Consider the following 18348-nt stretch of genomic DNA (forward strand, 5'->3'; position numbering starts at 1 on the left):
TGGAGGCTGTTGTCATGGTAACAGAAGCTGCCATCAGTACATCAAAGTGCATGTTGTAATTTCCGGTATCACCACGAGCTCTAGCGCATGCGTAGAGTAGGATCTGCCTAGCTTGAGCTGTCCGTCGCGCGACTGACAGCGACGGCTAAGTGGCCGCGTCTTTGGTAAGAGCATGCTATAAAACCCTTTGACGCAGATATAATTACATTTAAAAAAAGCATTGATGTAGTCCTTGTGTGTCACTAGACCGTTGCATCCATGAAACTCGCGCTCATTTGTGGCAGCGACGTCCATTTAGGGTAGTACTTCTAAAACGCCTGTTCTTGGTGAGGTTGAACATGAATGTAGTGACGTCATAACCCGTATCAACACTTTGGGCGTAGGGGGCGGTTTGCATGTGCGTGCACGTTTGCACCTGCCGTCGTGACGTCATCACGAAACTCCCAATGGGCCTCTAAAAACATAAGCCCGTCAATGGTGCGAGCTAATATTTAGATTTAGTAATTATAATCATTTATTTCAGAGGTCCTGTAATTATTTTCTCTATAGAAAATGTATTTGGTGCTCAAAAAGTCAAGCTCATGAATGAAAACTTACTAGTGTTTGGGTTGGTTGTAGGTAAACATGGCGGTGGAGAAGCGCCTGGCGTTTTCTATCGTCCAGTTCCTACGGGATCAAACGCACGGCGGCACGCTGAATTCTGACGAACAGGAGAGCTTGGAAGGTATGGGAATGGTTTGTCACGGTGGTCCGAAATAGTATGAACCTCCACTTTGTCTCAGTTGCCATCCAGTGTCTGGAGACCACGTTCAAGATCACCTCCAGAGACATGGACCTGGCGGCACCGCAGCCCCTCATGGAGGTTTTCCTCAACTCGCTTCTCAAAGTGAGTATCTGTATTGTTTCTTGCTCCAAAACCATCCCTGTTGCAGATTAAAAGTAATGGGTCATACCATTAGAGAACAAAAATGGCTTCACAGATTACCAATCAATGTCATTTGTCCTTCAGAACGACAACTTGAGTTCGCCGGTGACATCACCTTCAGCCGAAGATGCAGAAAGGGCCGATCAGTTGAAAAATGAAGGTGAGACTGGCAGACTTGTACCCAACGTCGGATGTGACCATATGAAGACCAAGGGGGTGGTGCTATGTAACATAATGCTGTGTTTTTAGGGAATAACCACATGAAGGAGGAGAATTTCCGAAGTGCTGTGGAGTGCTACACCAAGGCCATCGATTTAGACCTGGGGAATGCCGTCTACTACTGTAACAGGTGTTAGCGATAAGTTAAAATGATGCTAAGAACAGAGAATGTTGACCCTGATGTTGTGCAGGGCGGCGGCTCATAGTAAACTGGGCCACTACACAGAGGCGACCGGCGACTGCGAGCGAGCAATCCGGATCGACCCTGGCTACAGCAAAGCGTACGGAAGGATGGGGTGAGTAGGAATATTTTACATTAAATTTTGACGACTTAAATCTGGAAAAACTCATGAGGCGCTGTAACAGTCTAATAACATTTCAAAATAACAAATATAAGGATATTAATGCATCTGTTGTGTTGTATGCAGCCTGGCACTGACAGCCATGAACAAATACCCCGAGGCCATTTCCTACTTCAAGAAAGCCCTGGTGCTGGACCCAGACAATGACACATACAAATCCAACTTGAAAGTGGCTGAGCAAAAACAGAAGGAAGTCAGCAGTCCCGTGAGTGTTAGACAAAACAATAAATACACCAGCAGGTGTAGCTCATAAATCACCACTAAATTTTTCCAGGCATGTTAATATTGGTATTTGTTTTGAAATAATTTTTATATAACAAAAAGTCCACATTTGAGCAGTGGGGATGTACTATTTTTTTAAGCACTGTCTTATTGCTTGTTAATGACACATCGTATCTTTTGTCATAATGCAGATAGCTGCTGGTTTGGGATTTGACATGGCCAGTTTAATTAACAACCCTGCCTTCATCAGCATGGTAAGCACCACACTCCCTTGTAAGGTCTTGACGGATTGACAGTTAACAAATGGAAGAAAAAAAATGTCCTATGTCGGCAGGCAGCCAGTGTGATGCAGAACCAACAAGTGCAGCAGCTGTGAGTTTCAATGCAGTCTTCATGTTACTTTTGAGACTTTCTTGACTTTGAGGCTTTATCCTCTTAATCATCAGAATGTCAGGAATGATGTCCAATGCGGTGGGAGGCCCGGCTGCTGGAGTAGGAGGATTGAGCGACATTTCCAGTTTGATTGAAGCGTAAGTACGACTTCATAGAGGACAGTTGTGCTTTGGGCCCTCTATCATCAGAAATGTTTAATATCATCTACAACTAAAATGTAAATGTCACATTACTACCAATGATTTGAGACATTGTACCCTTATCATTGAGCAAGCTTTACATGTCATGTATACCAGGGGCCAGCAATTTGCCCAGCAGATCCAGCAGCAGAACCCCGAGCTCATTGAACAGTTACGCAATCACATCCGAAGTCGATCGTTTAGCGGCAGCGCGGAGGAGCACTCTTGACCCCTCAGGTTGGTGAATGCATTCGACCTTCACACATTCTTTTTCAACTTTTCTTCCCTTTCCAAAATTAGAATTTCACCAAATAAAGCTGGATCCCCCCCGAGGTGATTGACAGCTCTAAAGAAGACCCAATGTGAGTCCAGTGGTACGTTGACTTACGAGTGTGCCATTTTAACAATTTTTCACATTAGAAGCTGTTACTCTGTTTGATTTACAAGCAAGCGGCTCATAGTTAAAGAGTTGCAAAGTATTCCACATTTTGCTCACCACTGGAGGTATGAGTAAATTGCATTAGTCAGTCATGGAACTGCTTCACCTCGTAAGTCCAGGTCCCGCAGTATCGCGGCATCCACTGTTGCTTTTTAGTCATGTGACTGACACGCCTGCATTGTGACTTTGTCATTGCACTTTAGTACCACTCAATACTAAAAATATATATATATATAAAGGAACACTTCAAAACTTGGTGTATGTTATACATGTGTAAGGTTGCTTCTTCTGCATGCTTTTAAATCTGGTATTTGGCATCAGAAGCTTTATGTAAACAAATGAGTCTCTAAAGATCAAACTGGGCTAACTCACATTTTTTTTGTCAATTTCTGAGTGCTGGAAGTTGCAATTCTAATACATGCCACTTAAAAGGGACTGTAGTCTGCATCTGCAACCACTTTCATCATTTTATCCAAAAACTGAGTTCTGTACTAGACTAAACAATACTTAACATCTGAAAATGTGTGTATTTAGTCGTTGTGCTGGGCTAGGAAGATGCTTCCATCCAGTGACCACAAAAATAAAATGTCATGGTAATCAATTTCTCCCTGTCATTTTTCAATAATAATGTTCTAAAGGACTATAAATATGTATTTAAATTTTAAATACTTAAATAATGACATGCTGCTTATTCTAGTACCATGTAGTGTATTTATTGTACATATTTGTAGTATTTCCAAACGGAATGGTGAGTCAGACTGCAGAAACTATGTCACGTGGTAGCTTTTTTGTATTGTCTAAAATTTCTTGTAATCATCTGTTTTCAATTTTAAAAATCTAAAGACCTGCATTCATGAGAAACCAGTTGGCTGCCCATAAAATAAATCCCCTAAAGATTATTTTTGAGTGAGGCCATTGGTATTTTTAACTTCTATTGTAAACGTCTGACTTAAACAAAGCTTGAGTTTTCTTGTAAGTTGGCAATGTTTTGGCAATCTTTGCAATTTAGCAATTTTATTAACATGTATTCACATTATTTCCAAAGAATTACATTATTCACAAGCATTTCAATGTGCATTAAAAACACAGTGTGCAGTGTGAGGCGCACCGTTGGTCCATTGTAAAGCTGGTTAAAAACAAAGATAAAAGTCGCTAGGAAGGACAGACCACGCATACTTGAGCCACGTCGTCGTACTCGTACGTACGCTTCAGGAACGAGTCTGTGAGCCTCAATCCAGAAATACTCTAAAAAACAAAAACAAAACAAAAAACATTCTCATTACCTTGATGTTGACCACTATTTTCACATTAATTCAGTCTTGCTGCTTCATTATTAACAAGAATAGCTGTGTGTCGCATACCAGTACACCTCATCAAGAATAATCAATAATAATACACTTGTAGGACCCTACCTGGAGACCCTGGACGGATGCCAGTAGCGTAAGAGGCAGTGAGAGTGATGCCCCGGGACTTAGCTTGCCAAGAGATCGGCCGGAGACGCCGCACCAGTGGATGGATGACGTATTTATCATGTCCACTAGAAGGTCCATAGTTCTTTCGCTACGCACACAATTTGGTGATTTTAGCTAATGACATTTAAAATTCAGCCGTGGCACTTTCCTACCTGCAGTTAGTGATTTTGCATCTGATGTTAAAAGGTTCTTCCAGGTTGACCGTGTCAGGAATGACCTCCATGGAGAGACGGATGTCTCCATACCCTGGAGCCTGACAGAAGAAATGTAAATATGTTACATTAACCTTGTTTAGGTAAAATCATGGTAGTCTAAAGTGTATTGCCATTAGATGTAATAATAAGAATGGACAATTTCATAAAACTGGACTGCAGTATACCATCCTCTGTAGCTGGCTGGTTTGAAGGCGACCCCTCTCTCCCAAGTTGGTCTTCCACACGATGTCCAACTTTCCAATGACAGTAACGCCCTTGATGACGCCTGCCTTCTCGGCGTACTCGGGTTTGGGTTTCAGGCAGTAGAGGTACTGACGCGTGTCCATCGGCTGTAGATATGACATCTTGCCAAATGTAGACACCCTAAGAATGGGGAGCATCTACCATTACCTCTCTTTGGAGTATTTGTGTGTCAAAACTTTAGACATACCCGTGATCCTGGAGTGTGACCGTGTTGAGTTCGGTTACGTTGTACATCATTGACGGCTCTAGCGATACCTTCTCCATGAACATGGGCGATGTGGTGATGTTCTGAATCTGGGCCTCTAGGAACACCTCGTCCGTCTGTGGCAGAGAGTGGGGTGGTTATGGGGAGTCGCGACAAAATACTTCAGGTTTGGCGTCTTGGACTCAGACCGACAAATACACTTAAATTATTGACAGTCCACAATTGCTATGAAACCTCAAATCATTGAATAAATGTCACCAACTGAACAAATAGTACACCTCTTTTAGTGAATACCATAGAAAATAATATTATTTTGCTGTAAATGTGTTGTCAGTTTTTTTTTCAACATTATTAATATTCACATTAGGTGTAACACTTTGGGTGTTTGTAGTCATAAGTAGCATTTGAGCGTAAAACCTTTCGGCTAGTGCAGTTTAGCTCATTAGTCCGTGCCACCCACCATTGGCCCACCCCACCGTCGCACGCTTTTTAAATTAATTGTATGATCTGGATTACAATCATTTAGATTATAACACTGTGATTTTAAATCAATCAAATCAATTTCACATGCACACACAAACCATGTCGGCGCCCTGTGCAGAATGACGTGTGAAGGTATGCGCAAAGCAACAACAATGGGCATTTTCCAAAACAATCTCTATATGGCAAGTCACCATTCTTATGAACTCATTAGCTGCCATCAAGTCCAATTCAATTGAATTGGACATATTTCCCATCAATACCAGCCAGTTAATTATAGTCCTAATACAATTCAATCCTCATAATACCACCACGGTTGTTGTTTGCTACCCTCTTGAGTCGGCAAGAAGAAAACAAGCGATGAGAACAGAAAAAGGAAAGCGATTTACCACAGAACTGAGGTCACTCTAATGGAGAAAATAAACATAAAAGGACAAAATGAACACATGCTAAACGTGATGTAGACTAAGAAGTGAATGGGCTACCCCGATGGTGACATACCTCGGCATTGTAAAATTTTGTCTTGACGTCCAGGGGCTTGAGGACCTGGTTAAAGAGAGAATGAAGGCTGAACGTCTCCATCGTTTGCCGGCGCAACCAAAACAAACTGGCAAAGTCACTGTCCTGTACAGTCGCTGCATTGACGCTTTTAGCGAGGGCTTACCACATCTCTCGAGGATGCGCTAAGTGAATTTCCTTACCTGGAATTTGAAGAACTTGCGGAAGTAGAGCTTGTCTCCGAATTGTGTGGTGTAGCTTACGGCACAAACAAGGCTGCAAACAAGCATACAACAGTTTCATCCACACTTTGTCATGCTTTTAAGAATAATATAAATTGAAAAAAGGATGATTATAAAATTAGGCTCATGCGACCGGGCCTTCCAAGGGCCCTCACATGTGAGTTCCAATTTCTTTGACTTCGTGGTGAATGACGTCGTCGATACAGCACTCGGGTTTAAGTTCGGCCACGGCCGAGTTGGATGCTGACAGGTTGAGTCTTTGTGAGCTGGTTTGTAGGTCGGCCTGTGTATATATGGTCATTAACATGAATTGTTAATATGTATTGTCCCTATATTAAATAAATCAAACTCTATTATAGATGACGCTGGCTTACCTTGACAAGGATGTCTTTGACTACTTGATTGCTGTCATTGTGCACGCTGATGTAGCTGGAAAAGGTCTCCCCCAGGAAGATGTTCCTGTCGTGAGTAACCAAATATTTTAAAAATTGTTGATATGACAAATGAAATTGCCTAAAAAAATGAATAACATTTGAATAACATATAGCATGATTAGCAAAGTTTGACTGTATTAGATTTAAAATCAAAAGGAAAGAAAAAGATGAGGGCACTCACCCAAAGTTCTGTGGCAGTGTGAGCATCTCACCCAGCATTAGCGTCTCAGCACCTTTGATGGTTGACGGGTCATCGTGCATTAGTCGCGAAAAAAGGTCGCCTGTGGACGCAAATGTGGTGATGTCAGTCATAGGAGGAGATTACACACACAAAAAAAATTCCAATTGTGTGCAGGTGAAATGATGACCTGGTAGATCTCTCTCTTCACACGTCACTGGCAGGTTGGTAAATAGTGTTGGCTTTGTCAGTCGCATCACTGCAAAACAAATATCAAGCATGATCATTATTACAGAATGACCTATTATGACTGAATATTATTTACTCATTGGGTGCAATTGAAGTTGACAAAATCCCCATCAACTTGAACGGATGGGGGCTTGCAGCATATATTTATAACGTATTTACATGCATATTCATTCATTTTCTGTACTGCTTATCGTCACAAGAGTCGCGGGGGGTGCTGGAGCCTGTCCCAGCTGACTTCTGACACTCGTTGGCAGGACATCCTGAATTGATGTCCAGCCAATCGCAGGGCACAAGGACACCCTTTTACACTCACAATCATACCTAGTAGCAGAACATGCAAACTCCACACAGTGAGGACCGACAGGGGATCGCACCCCCAATCCCAGATCTGTGCGCCCGGCGTGCTAATAACTGGTCCATCAGATCAATTGTATGCATCTATCTAATTAATTTAAGTCAGAATAGTGTGATTGAGAAAAAGTTGACGTAGCCGGGTTAGCAGGAAGCATTCAGAAAACGAACAATCGCCCTTACAAAGTACAGCTTTAAAGTGTTAGATGAGTTGCAGAGTACCTTTCAATGCGAGTAGATGTTCCTGCTTGGCCTGACTTGCATCCATTTTGACATTAAATTGCTTTTATTTGGGGTTAGCCCCAACGAAAGCTATCTGTTGTGACTGAGAGTCAGCGCACCCACGTGATCAGATGTGAGGTCTTCTTCGTGGGATGTTAAACTGACATCTGCTGGGAAATAGAAGGTACTTCAAAAATACAAATTAAGATGAAAGATGTTTAGTGCATTTTTAATCTTTTGTATATGAGGAATATACAAGTAAGTAAATATAGCATGTAGTATTTCAGCCGTGAAATCTTTCACCCGTGGGTGGTGTCACCGACCCCGCCCCCCTAACGTCACTCTGGCTACAGTACAGTTGTCAAAAGTATCAACATACTATTGATATCAAATTGTTGGATCTGGATACGATATTTGATTCCAAAAGTATCATTGTTGATCAATGATCTTTTCTTATTCTGCAAACAGCATCACCCCAGAATATTGTTCGAATAGGTGGTGTTTGTTTTCATTTTTTCCAACGACAGTGGTAAACAATGCTGTCATCGGAGGAATGGTCATTTTGCAATATTATTGCTTTTGATTTAGCATTGTATTGTTAATAAAGAAAAGTCATTGATCTCGAGTTGAACATTTTAGTATCGTGACAATACTACTCCTAAACGCTAAGAGGCACTGTACGAAATCAAACCTCTTTTCTTATTGTGAACTTTAACATCGACGCGTGACGCGTGGGGTTTACCTCAAGCAAGAAAACGTGGATAGTGCATTACTAGTTTATTAGAGTTTATTCATCGAATTACGTGCCGATCGATACGTTTTAGCAACTAAATGTCCCTTTCAAAGTGGTGGATATAGGTTTCAGTCTTCACTCCTTACCACACATTCACTGAAAACTCAAGTGAAGGTTTGTTTACGTTTTTATTAATAGTTAAGCTAACAGAGCCAATGTGTTTGTATTGCAAACCCTTTTTTCTGTAGAAAAAAACGTGTTATTGCTGCAGAGATCGTCTTCAAATTAAATGTTTTAGATGCAATAATATATTGCTATACTATCGCCATATCGATGTATTATTATTATTTGAACCCTAGTTAAGGTTATTGCATTTTTTCTTCATGGCAAAAGTAAGATTTCCCGTGCTCTAAGTGAGCTGAATATTTAGCAGAAGCATAACACAGCCTATACATGTTTTGTTTTATTACTGCAGCATAACAATAATCTTCAGTGTTTACACAATAACGGCGATTTCTATTAACACGTGGTGATGAATGACTCTTTTAGATGAAGGTGCCAAAAAAGCGCAATTTGGCTGACAAAGTTCGCAAAGTCAAGACTTCTATTGAGATCAAAAACAACCCCTTTGAGGTGAAAATTAACCGCAAGAAGTTCGATGTCCTGGGAAGGAAAGGCAAACACGATGTTGGCCTCCCTGGAGTTTCTCGCTCCAAAGCCATCAACAAGGTGAGATTTCAATTACAATTTCATCTTTTTCAACCATGTAAATATGTTCAGGAATGAATCTGTCACGTACCATGAACATAAGATTCCTATTTCTGTCGTCCGATAGAGGAAGAATACTCTCTTGAAGGAGTACAAGATGAAAAATAAGAACAGCAAGTTCATAGACAGGCGTATCGGGGAGTACGACGTCAAGATGCCACCAGAAGAGAAGATCCTTCAGAGGTTTGCCATGGAGAGACAGGTGAGCCAGCAACTGCTTTATAAACATTTAATTCTGTCAGTCTCTTCAACCGGTCTATAAATGCTGTATTCCAGCGCGCCCATGAGAAGAAGAATTTGTATAACCTGAACGAGGAGGACGAGCTGACCCATTTTGGACAATCTCTGTCGGAAATGGAGAAGTTTACCGACATGGCGAGCAGTGACGACGAATCGGATGAGAAAGGGGTTTTGTCAGGTGAGAACGATAGATGCTCCCGAAATCTCTTTTTAAGTATCTTTAAGACATTCCTTAAAAATAAAATGCAAGATTCAAATAGATTATTTGTTTTTATTAGTAATACAATACAAATTCTCTGCATTGCTTTTAATGTCGTCAAAATGTGTCTATTATCAATTTAAGAAATGTGGAAACTAAATTACATAATATTGAAAGTAAACTTATATAAATGCTTCATTGAAAATGATACTGCAGGATTTAATATGAAAGGATACATAAATTTCAGTCAGTTTAGTTTGTAACACATTAACAGCACTTATTCAAAATATGATCTGAACTTTTTTTAGCTGAGCTGACGGCCTCACACTTTGGCGGTGGAGGCCTCCTCAGAAAAAAGACCCCCGGAGAGAATGCTGACGACAGCAGTTCTAAAGCCAAGTCCAGACAGGAGCTTATTGAGGAGCTCATTCACAAGTCCAAACAGGAGAAGGTCAGCCTCTTCCTCTTTCATGAGATTCAAGAAATAGACAAATATATAACCCTACTCCTCGGTTCACCCTTCAGAGGGAGCGTCAGGTGGTAAAGGAGGAGGCGCAGGTGCTGACGGAGAAGCTGGATGAGGACTGGAAAAGTGTTCAGGCACTGATGGTGCGCAAGAAGCCCAAAGATCAGCAAGAAGATGAGAAACCTAAGGTAGCAGCAGTGCCTCTCAGTTCAAATGCATATGATGTCCATTGGCATTCATGGCTGAAAACGTGCTAATGTGTAATGCTCATGTAGATAGACGAATATGACAAGATGGTGAGGGAGCTGGCCTTCGAGATGAAAGCTCAGCCTTCGGAGAAGTTAAAGACCGCTGAAGAGCTCGCCAGGGAGCAGCAGGAGAAGCTACAAAAATTGGAGGTGCGTTCACAAATACCTTTGCTACTGTTGTTTAACCTTCATAGTACCCTTAACAATCGCATGTTTCTCCCACCAAAGTGTTAACAAGACTGCAAAAAAAATACTTCAAGAAGGTGTCCAGAAAATACTATACTTAGAATGAGAAAATGTTAAGTAGCATAGTATAATTCACATAAATGCATTCCCTTAACCATACTTTTTTTTTTTTTACCAGGCGGATCGACTGAGGAGGATGATGGGTGAAGAAGTCAAACCGAATCGGAATCACATGTCAGCTGACGACCTCAACGACGGATTCATTCTTGACAAAGATGACAAGAAAACACTGGCCTATCAGGTAATACTGTTATCTATTTATTTATGTCTAAAATGTCTTTTCCTGGGTCTGTACTCTCACCCACTTGCTACTATGACAATGAATTTTCCCAAATACAGGACTAATAAAGTTATCTAATACAAAGAACTAGCCCTGAACAATCTGAGATTTATTGGCAACATGATAGAAGACCCCAATCCCTACTATTGTCAATTTTATAAATGTATTATAAAATACTCTGTACTCAATTCTACATTTCTATTGAAGTCCACCACTACTAACGTAAATGCATGGATGCATTGTAGAGAAAATATTGACCTAAATGCTGTGTGTTTGCCTTCTTGTAAAGGATGGAAAATGGAACCTTGAGAAAGATAAAGATCCTGAAAAAGATGAAGAGGAACAATCTGGGGGAGGAGAGGAGGCAGAAGAAGAAGAGGAGGAGGAGCGTGCAAACGAGGATGGTAGTGCCAGCGAGGAGGAGGAGGAAAAGAATGGTAGTGAAAATGAAGAAGAAGAGGAAGAGAATGAAGAGGAGGAGGACGAAGATGGGAGTGGGGATTCAGATTTGGCGTCAGAACAAGACAGCGAGGAAGATGAGGTTAAAGAGAGCAAAGAGGAGAGGAAGGCCCAGCAGAAAGCGGCCAAATCCGAGCTTCCGTACACCTTTACTGGTATCAAATCACTATGTTCTCACCTTTGAACAATTTTTCTATCAAATATATTTTGTTAATATTTTGACATTTACTGATTATAACAGTTCACTGTTCTTCCAGTTCCAGAAAACTCCCAAGAGCTTGAAATGCTACTTCGCGGTCACAGCCCTGACAACCAGCGCCTTATTGTGGCCCGGACTCAGAAGTCCAACCACCCCAGTTTGGCTACGGGGAATAAGCTCAAACTGCAGGTAAAAAAAGGTACATTATACTGTGTTTTTTGCCCAATTATGAATAAATATGATGTCCATGTGTCAGAAACTGATGGGCTTTCTGTTGGAGTACCTGGGAGAACTAGCATCTGGCAATCCACCTGAACTCACGACCGTCGACAAGCTCATTCCGTGAGTCAACTAGTATCCTGCTAATTCAAATATGTCATTTTATACATAGTGTTTAATTGTTTTATCATCTTTGTAGAGAGGTGTACAGCATGTGTCAGATGTTTCCGGAAGCAGCCTGTAAATTTATCCAGATAATTATTGGAGATGCGACTCGCAGCATGGATGAAGTGGTAGAAGTTAAGGGGTATGCTGCTTTCCCAACACTTGACAAGGTACCTTCAGCTCTCTATGTAACAATATCTACAAGCACTGCATTGCATTTTTACCTTCTTTTTTTTTTTTTGAGAAATAAGGGAAAAACAATGGGTCCAAAGCACATAAGTGCAATGAAGGGTTGTGCAAAGAAAAGGTGTATGATGACAATAAATATTAAGCACAAAATAATAAATAAAACATGAGAGTATTCTTTCTGATTTTATGGAAAAGAGACACCCGGACAAGTTGGAAAGAGTTCTTGCATGAGGTCATTTGGGTGTGTCATTTTCGTAATATTTTGAAGGGGAGATAAAGAAAACAACCCTAAATAGATTCCTTTTAAAAACTTGGGCTAAAAGTAAGAGTGGAATCGAGGCAAAAAGAGCCGTGCCTGAAGAAGAAAAGTACAAAAAAATCTAAACAAAATTATAATTAAGTTTAGTGTGAAGTAAGATTATAACATATTTTTAAGTGTGTCTGTATCGTAATCTAAGTTCATCCAAGTTAAATTTATGTTTATGTTATGTTACAAGCATCTTCCAAAAACTCAGTGTATTACTGTAGCAGTATTTGTGTCCTCCATGTATTTGTTTTTTGTGTGCTTTTAGATAATTTATCTGAAGGTGGCAGCTTTGCTGTTTCCTACATCTGACTTCCGACATCCTGTCACTACACCAGCACTGCTCTATATTGGGCAAGGCCTCACAAAGGTACATCACACCTAATTATTGCAACTACTTCTAATTGAATGCATTCTTTACTGCCTACTATATTACATATTTGTAATGTAAAATCATATTTATATCACACACAAATGTCATTCTACATAAATACATGACACACATCACTAAATCAAGCTACTGCTTTGAATTTAAATTTTTGACCATGCGCTCTCCAAGGTGCTGAAATTGTTTTGTCTTATATCTTTACTGTGAAGCACCATCTCACACCTGTCTATCACTGTAATTCCAGAATAATGACACCCCCTTAAAATAATCCCCTAATTCATTTTAGGATGACCAATTTATTTAATTTCTGATAAGTACTAACAATTTTATTCTTTTTTTGTGAAAAAAATACTCAGATAATATTTTTTTAAAAATCACAGCACTGTACATACATAGTTCTTTTATGTAGCAAATCAGTGCTATTGGCCATGCCATTATTTGAGTCCATCTAGTATGTTTAAGTGTTAAAACTCCAAATGATTTGTGTGCAGTGTCCAGTGAGGTCATTAGAGGATGTGACTTCAGGTTTAGCATTGTGCTGTCTGGCGTTGGATTATGTCTCCTTTTCCAAGCGCTTCGTTCCCGAGCTCATCAATTTCTTGTCTGGAGTTCTGCACCTGGCCGTGCAGGACAAGACCACAGCAGGTAGTGGTTTTGTCATCTTTTAGCTAGAGCTGGGCAATATGACAAACATTGTTATCACGATAAGAAAAAAAATATTAGTCTATTGATAATCATCATGAATAACTATCACATCTTTTCTGTTTCAAATTTGAGACTTCTGTGAATGAGTAAATTACTTTCTTCCTTTTTCAAATATGAAAGCAACTATGTTACCTTACTTTATAACAAAAGATAATATTAAATGTTATTTACCTTCTATGCTATACATTTAAAATATATATATTAGATTCTTCTGCGTGCATACTAATTACAGTTCAAAATCAAATATTTTTCAAAAGTGTTTAATATTATCATTAGTGTTTTATCGCCCGCTCTACTTTAAGCCATACATTTCATAACCTTATACATTTTTAAACTTGGTTCAGCAGGTTACATTGTCATTCCACCTTTTAAAAAGATGGGAAAACACAACAGTCTGTTGGTGCCAACAAATCCGGAATCCTTAAAAAGCTGGAATAGGAAAACGTTGCCTCTGTCCGGTATGCTGAACTTGAAGAATGACATTGATGCAGATCACTACAGGTAGTCCCTCTTGACATGTACAGCAAATGTACATATGTCTTGAATTTTTGTTACCGTACTATTTTATCCTGAGGTCCACAAACTTTTTGCAATCATGCTGGAAGTCTAAATAATGAACAAGGCCACTATGTTTCTTTTCTTATTGTCAGGTTGTCTTGCATGTCTACGTGCATGGAGCTGCTAAAAAGCTGCTCTCTGCTCTACAAGGACCTGGCCAGCTACACTTACATCTTTCAGCCAATCAAAACGCTGCTCTCACAACACATCTCTGCTAATTCATTACCAGAGTCTTTAAGGGTAGGTTTTCTTCAAGTGCAAGAATGTGAATCATGCAAAAATTCTATGACAAGTAGCATTTTGAAAATCTGAGATCTGTGTTATTAGATGATTCATGCCTTTTGTTGCAGGCACTTCAAGTGGAGATCTTGGAGGTCCTGGGTGGCACTCCACAAGGCCACGGACCCTTGGTATTTGACAAGAAGAAGCCTGTTCCCCTCAAGCTCTACACACCCAAAATTGTGGAAGTGTACGTGAAGATAGGAGACGCTCAATCACCACAAGGAATATGTGTTGTACTTTAGTGTGTGCGCTACTTATTCTTTTCTGCAGGTTGGAGTATGGAAAGAAGCTCGGGGTGACCAAGGAAGAAAAGGAAGACCACCGACTGCGTCACAAGTACAAGAAAGAATTCAAGGGAGCGTTGAGGGAGATAAGGAAGGATACCCGCTTCCTTGCCTCCGAGAAGCTTAAAGACACCATGTCAAGGTATGTGCCATTGTAACGTGAGCCGTTCGGCCTCGTCCTCACTATGCTTATTGTTACTCACAGGGACGCGGAGAGGAAGAAGAAGGTGAAGGAGCTCTTCGGCAGCTTGGCCACGCAGGAGGGAGAGTGGAAGGCGCTCAAGAGGATGAAAAGGAAGTGAGCACCCCCTGCCTACTCACTTCTGGATACTTTGATCTTGCAAAAATACACAGTGAAATGTTGCAATATAAAAATCCCTCAATAATGTCCTCATAAAAAGCCAGTTAATCCACTTTTGCTGTCAACTTGTCAGTGAAGATGGACATTAATTGGAAGATTGGTTTGATGGCAAATTAGTTAACAGCACATTTATATTTATCTATTGCTAAAATTTCTAGGGTATTCTTTGGGATTGGGAACTGTGTATTCTTGTTTGTTTTTTTTCTTTTCCTTATGTACAGAAACATTTTTACATAAATTCCATCATGTTATCAATTAAATAAATGCTGTTCATAATTTACGTCTGTTTCATCATAAGTGGGAAAGAAACTACAATAAGCTACTATACTACTTTTCTATTTGACCTGTCAAGTGAGAACTTGGAGGATGTGGGATTCGATCCAACTAGCTATCCTTTGAGCTAAGGAACCCACCCACCTCCGTACTATACCAAAAAATGGCCCACTACATTTCTATTTGACCTGACAAGGAAGTAGGAATTGATCCCACTACCTTTTGCCTGGTAAGCAAGCACTCTTACCATTTGAGTTAAGAGCTGCTCTAGCAATAAATAGAGACCATGATCATTGTTTGTGTTTAGACACTTAGGTGGTCAATTGTTAGTTAGGTCAGTTAGTAAATTACTGACATCCATACACAACATATACAGTGATAAGTTTATTATTGTTACAAACAAGACACCTGAGGTCGCTTTGCTATGTGCAAAAGACACACTCACATCGCAAATTCACACACTCTGACCTCCTCGAGTACAACAAATTGGGACAGTAAAACACCCACACATACATTGTAGAGACGAGGCCACACGGGACTTGGGAGTGAGACGCGGAATGTTCATTAGTCCATCCAAAACATGTTTAATCTGTGTCATCCTACGAGATAAAATGGAATCATGTTATTTCCCCCCCGTCCAAAGGAAATGTTTGTTTCCATTCGAATGGCGCTCTTACCTCATTGGCATCAGTGGTGTCGACAGGTGACTCGGCTGCAGCTTGCCCAGCGGATTCGTCGTCACTCTGGAAAAAAGGTAAATTAATCAACACATAAGGATATGTATAAATTTATACATACACGGTCAACAAAAGTTTTGAGTCCGACCATCCGACTTGATTGATTACCCCTGCTAAGCCTTTATTATTGATTCCTAATTTCCCCTCCCTGTTATTTGTCGCCTGGTGTCACTTTCTAATGGTATCCGCACTGATAAACAGCTTCGGGTTCCAAAGGATGACACTGCGATTTTCAGTCCATCCATCTGTCGCTCCGCTTCTGCCACCAATTGGGCTTGTCATAAAAAAGGGGCTCACATTACAGGTGGCACGTGGCATCCTTAGGGGTAAATGGCCTGATTAAAAGCCACGTCTGTGCACGTGTCAGTGTTAAAGGACATTTGCAAGGACAAAAGAACATGTTCCTTGTCATGTCCCTGAGAATCTTCTCACTTGGTAGTGACAATTTTGCCAGACAAGAAATGCTGTCATCTCTAAACATGTTAAACACTCATTAGATTTACATTATCATTGATGGTAGTATTGATTAATTTGAAGGTTGACCTCTTTTAAACAGGAAAGCAAAGATAACAATGAGGGCAGTGGATGATAAGGGGCTCATTTTAGATATGTCAAAATATGAACATTTTATTGAGTTTAATAATCATGGCTAAGTATTTTCACTTACCGGTTTAGCAGGGTCCTTTTTTACCAATCCGGTGGCGGCAACAATGTTTCCTGCCCCCTCCACCGTCTTCTGGGCCACAGTGCTCACCCCCGTAACCATTGCACCGCCCACTTGACTCACCCCATCCACAGTTTTACCTGCAACTGTTAAAAACCAGGTAAAAAGATTGTTTTTTGTGCAGCAAATAAACATCTTATCATGCGATGGCCAAGCATCCTTCTGCTGTGAAATAAGATGAGTTTATCACTAATAGACATCCAATCCATTTTAAATGTGATGACGACACCGTGTCATGTTTCTTTATGTCTTGCTACTCAATGTCAGGTGAATTAACATCATGTTTATTGTTAGATAGTGGGATAGATACCTGTCGTGACGCCATCCACTGTTTTGTTACCTGAAAGTAGAAGAGGAGACAGGTAATGAAATCTTTTTTTTCCTCTTGCTTCACAAAAACAATAAAACTACCTATAGTAATGTATACCAGTGAACATTGTAGATAGTAATATGTTTAGTCGGAATGAAATCCTGCATACAACTGCAGGTGGGCCTTTGTGCAATAGGTTGGAGACCCTCATCCATAACAATTGCTTTACATTTGAATAATGGATTGGACGGCGATTTTTAGATTAATTTCCCGATAGTAAGTGATAAGCGGAGGCTCACCAACGAACAGGACCCCATCTCTGGTCATCTCCGCCGCGCCAGTCACTCCTTGCTTAGTCTTTGTGGCCGCCACCACCACTCCTTCCTTGGCTTTGCTAAATCCTTTCTTCAGCGCATCCATGTTCCAGTTGCCTTTTTAACAACTAACAAAGGGACTGGTAAGAGAAAATAATGTTCAATCGACACTCCTGAGGTGTCAATTAAAAGAAAAAAATCCTTTCAACCGTAGTCAAGCACAAGGGTAACGCCCTACCTTTTTTTTTAATCGCGGATGTTGATCCGTGCCACCTGTGGAAGCTCCGAAACGAGACGCGTTAGGGTTTCCTTGAATAATGAAGATCAGATTAATATTCCTATAGTAAATGGTCACAATCGCCACCAACCGACACCCGAGGATACACAAACAATCATCAAATAGAAACGGGAGTTAACATCTATACACCTTGATTCAACGGCAGGCCAAGCACACACCTGTTGTGAGTTCAGGTTCTGGTTTCAAATTCTTGCAAAAAAAAAAAAACCTGTTCGCTCACTACAATAATCACTCGACACACCTCTAACCAGTGGTGGGCCGTGCCTTTCACACAGGCCTTCAGTAGTGCTACATCTGAATCAATCCAAACTTCAATAACTATTTTATGGCTATCAAACCTTTACTTAATCTACAGGTGCAACACAAAAAAACATCAATAATCACCTGGTTGACATGTTCTCGCTGGAAATGTGTGGTCATTTTTGCAAGAAAAAAAGCCAAACTATACGTGGTCATTTTTGCAAGAAAAGGCCTTACTATAAAAAGTCATTTTTGCAAGAAAAAAGCCTTCCTGTACATTGTCATTTTCTTTCTCCAAACAAAGCCTTACTATTCATGGTCGTTTATGCAAGAAAAAAAGCCTTACTATACATGGTCATTTTCTTTCTCCCAAAAAAAAGCCTGACTATACATACACCCACCAAAAGAGCCACATATGGCTCCTGAGCCATAGTTTCCCTACCCCTGCTATACATGGTCATTTATTGCAAGAAAAGAATCCTTACTATACATGGTCATTTTTGCAAGAAAAAAGCCTCACTATACATGTTCATCATAATCATTCATGGACCAAATGTAATAAACATCAGTCTGTGTTTCAGATACTATTTTAGACCAACAGAGAAGACCTTGCAGGCCCTGATGTTCCACC

The 18348-nt window shown here is 40.4% G+C and overlaps 4 protein-coding genes across 14 annotated transcripts; 2 read left to right on the top strand and 2 right to left on the bottom strand.

The window, feature by feature from the left end:
* The first annotated feature begins 29 nt into the window (after positions 1-29).
* Positions 30-3340, top strand: sgtb (small glutamine rich tetratricopeptide repeat co-chaperone beta). The gene is made up of 12 exons (XM_077737225.1): positions 30-164; positions 619-724; positions 783-886; positions 1010-1085; positions 1175-1274; positions 1336-1440; positions 1573-1711; positions 1920-1982; positions 2063-2100; positions 2175-2258; positions 2418-2537; positions 2601-3340. The coding sequence occupies exons 2-11, from the start codon at positions 625-627 to the stop codon at positions 2527-2529; spliced, it is 921 nt and encodes a 306-aa protein (XP_077593351.1). The 5' UTR covers positions 30-164; positions 619-624; the 3' UTR covers positions 2530-2537; positions 2601-3340.
* Positions 3341-3736: 396 nt separating this feature from the next.
* Positions 3737-7809, bottom strand: trappc13 (trafficking protein particle complex subunit 13). Of its 2 annotated transcripts, XM_077737969.1 has the most exons (13): positions 7529-7809; positions 6897-6965; positions 6710-6809; positions 6469-6553; positions 6250-6377; positions 6056-6128; positions 5856-5900; positions 5744-5761; positions 4857-4990; positions 4591-4789; positions 4364-4464; positions 4152-4299; positions 3737-3984 (listed from the first exon to the last, which is right to left on the bottom strand). In XM_077737969.1, the coding sequence occupies exons 1-13, from the start codon at positions 7572-7574 to the stop codon at positions 3892-3894; spliced, it is 1239 nt and encodes a 412-aa protein (XP_077594095.1). In that variant the 5' UTR covers positions 7575-7809; the 3' UTR covers positions 3737-3891. The 2 variants fall into 2 exon arrangements, with proteins under 2 accessions (XP_077594095.1, XP_077594096.1); XM_077737970.1 differs by lacking the exon at positions 5744-5761.
* A 418-nt stretch (positions 7810-8227) lies between these two features.
* Positions 8228-15101, top strand: nop14 (NOP14 nucleolar protein homolog (yeast)). 2 transcript variants are annotated; one of them, XM_077737998.1, is made up of 19 exons: positions 8228-8435; positions 8811-8990; positions 9097-9231; positions 9306-9447; positions 9777-9919; positions 9994-10122; positions 10210-10332; positions 10547-10669; positions 10998-11322; positions 11425-11555; positions 11623-11708; positions 11785-11920; positions 12512-12613; positions 13123-13276; positions 13681-13837; positions 13987-14134; positions 14245-14363; positions 14447-14602; positions 14666-15101. In XM_077737998.1, exons 2-19 carry the CDS (start codon positions 8811-8813, stop codon positions 14760-14762), a joined length of 2586 nt encoding a protein of 861 aa, XP_077594124.1. In that variant the 5' UTR covers positions 8228-8435; the 3' UTR covers positions 14763-15101. The 2 variants fall into 2 exon arrangements, with proteins under 2 accessions (XP_077594124.1, XP_077594125.1); XM_077737999.1 differs by having other exon boundaries at positions 13684-13837.
* A 364-nt stretch (positions 15102-15465) lies between these two features.
* Positions 15466-17741, bottom strand: LOC144210665 (uncharacterized). 9 transcript variants are annotated; one of them, XM_077737437.1, is made up of 7 exons: positions 17636-17741; positions 17418-17488; positions 17165-17307; positions 16866-16895; positions 16499-16641; positions 15772-15837; positions 15466-15693 (listed from the first exon to the last, which is right to left on the bottom strand). In XM_077737437.1, exons 3-7 carry the CDS (start codon positions 17283-17285, stop codon positions 15679-15681), a joined length of 375 nt encoding a protein of 124 aa, XP_077593563.1. In that variant the 5' UTR covers positions 17286-17307; positions 17418-17488; positions 17636-17741; the 3' UTR covers positions 15466-15678. The 9 variants fall into 9 exon arrangements, with proteins under 9 accessions (XP_077593563.1, XP_077593562.1, XP_077593568.1 ...); XM_077737436.1 differs by having other exon boundaries at positions 17165-17319; positions 17636-17740; XM_077737442.1 differs by having other exon boundaries at positions 17418-17452; positions 17636-17678.
* Positions 17742-18348: the final 607 nt, after the last annotated feature.

The sequence above is a fragment of the Stigmatopora nigra genome, chromosome 17, assembly GCF_051989575.1.
Source record: "Stigmatopora nigra isolate UIUO_SnigA chromosome 17, RoL_Snig_1.1, whole genome shotgun sequence".
NCBI lineage: Eukaryota > Metazoa > Chordata > Actinopteri > Syngnathiformes > Syngnathidae > Stigmatopora > Stigmatopora nigra.

Excerpts from the sequence above, each read along its gene's own strand:
- trappc13 (XM_077737969.1), bottom strand. The coding sequence starts at position 7,574 with ATGGATGCAAGTCAGGCCAAGCAGGAACATCTACTCGCATTGAAAG. Across the intron at positions 4,790-4,856 it reads GTCACACTCCAGGATCACGG|GGTGTCTACATTTGGCAAGA; the intron begins GTATGTCTAAAG and ends CCCCATTCTTAG. Across the intron at positions 3,985-4,151 it reads CATCCGTCCAGGGTCTCCAG|AGTATTTCTGGATTGAGGCT; the intron begins GTAGGGTCCTAC and ends TTTGTTTTTTAG.
- LOC144210665 (XM_077737437.1), bottom strand. The coding sequence starts at position 17,285 with ATGGATGCGCTGAAGAAAGGATTTAGCAAAGCCAAGGAAGGAGTGGTG. Across the intron at positions 16,642-16,865 it reads AGTGGATGGCGTCACGACAG|TTGCAGGTAAAACTGTGGAT; the intron begins GTATCTATCCCA and ends GGTTTTTAACAG. Across the intron at positions 15,838-16,498 it reads AAAAGGACCCTGCTAAACCG|AGTGACGACGAATCCGCTGG; the intron begins GTAAGTGAAAAT and ends CCTTTTTTCCAG.
- sgtb (XM_077737225.1), top strand. The coding sequence starts at position 625 with ATGGCGGTGGAGAAGCGCCTGGCGTTTTCTATCGTCCAGTTCCTACGG. Across the intron at positions 2,101-2,174 it reads AACCAACAAGTGCAGCAGCT|AATGTCAGGAATGATGTCCA; the intron begins GTGAGTTTCAAT and ends CTTAATCATCAG. Across the intron at positions 2,259-2,417 it reads ATTTCCAGTTTGATTGAAGC|GGGCCAGCAATTTGCCCAGC; the intron begins GTAAGTACGACT and ends CATGTATACCAG.
- nop14 (XM_077737998.1), top strand. The coding sequence starts at position 8,811 with ATGAAGGTGCCAAAAAAGCGCAATTTGGCTGACAAAGTTCGCAAAGTC. Across the intron at positions 8,991-9,096 it reads GCTCCAAAGCCATCAACAAG|AGGAAGAATACTCTCTTGAA; the intron begins GTGAGATTTCAA and ends GTCGTCCGATAG. Across the intron at positions 11,709-11,784 it reads ACCGTCGACAAGCTCATTCC|AGAGGTGTACAGCATGTGTC; the intron begins GTGAGTCAACTA and ends TCATCTTTGTAG.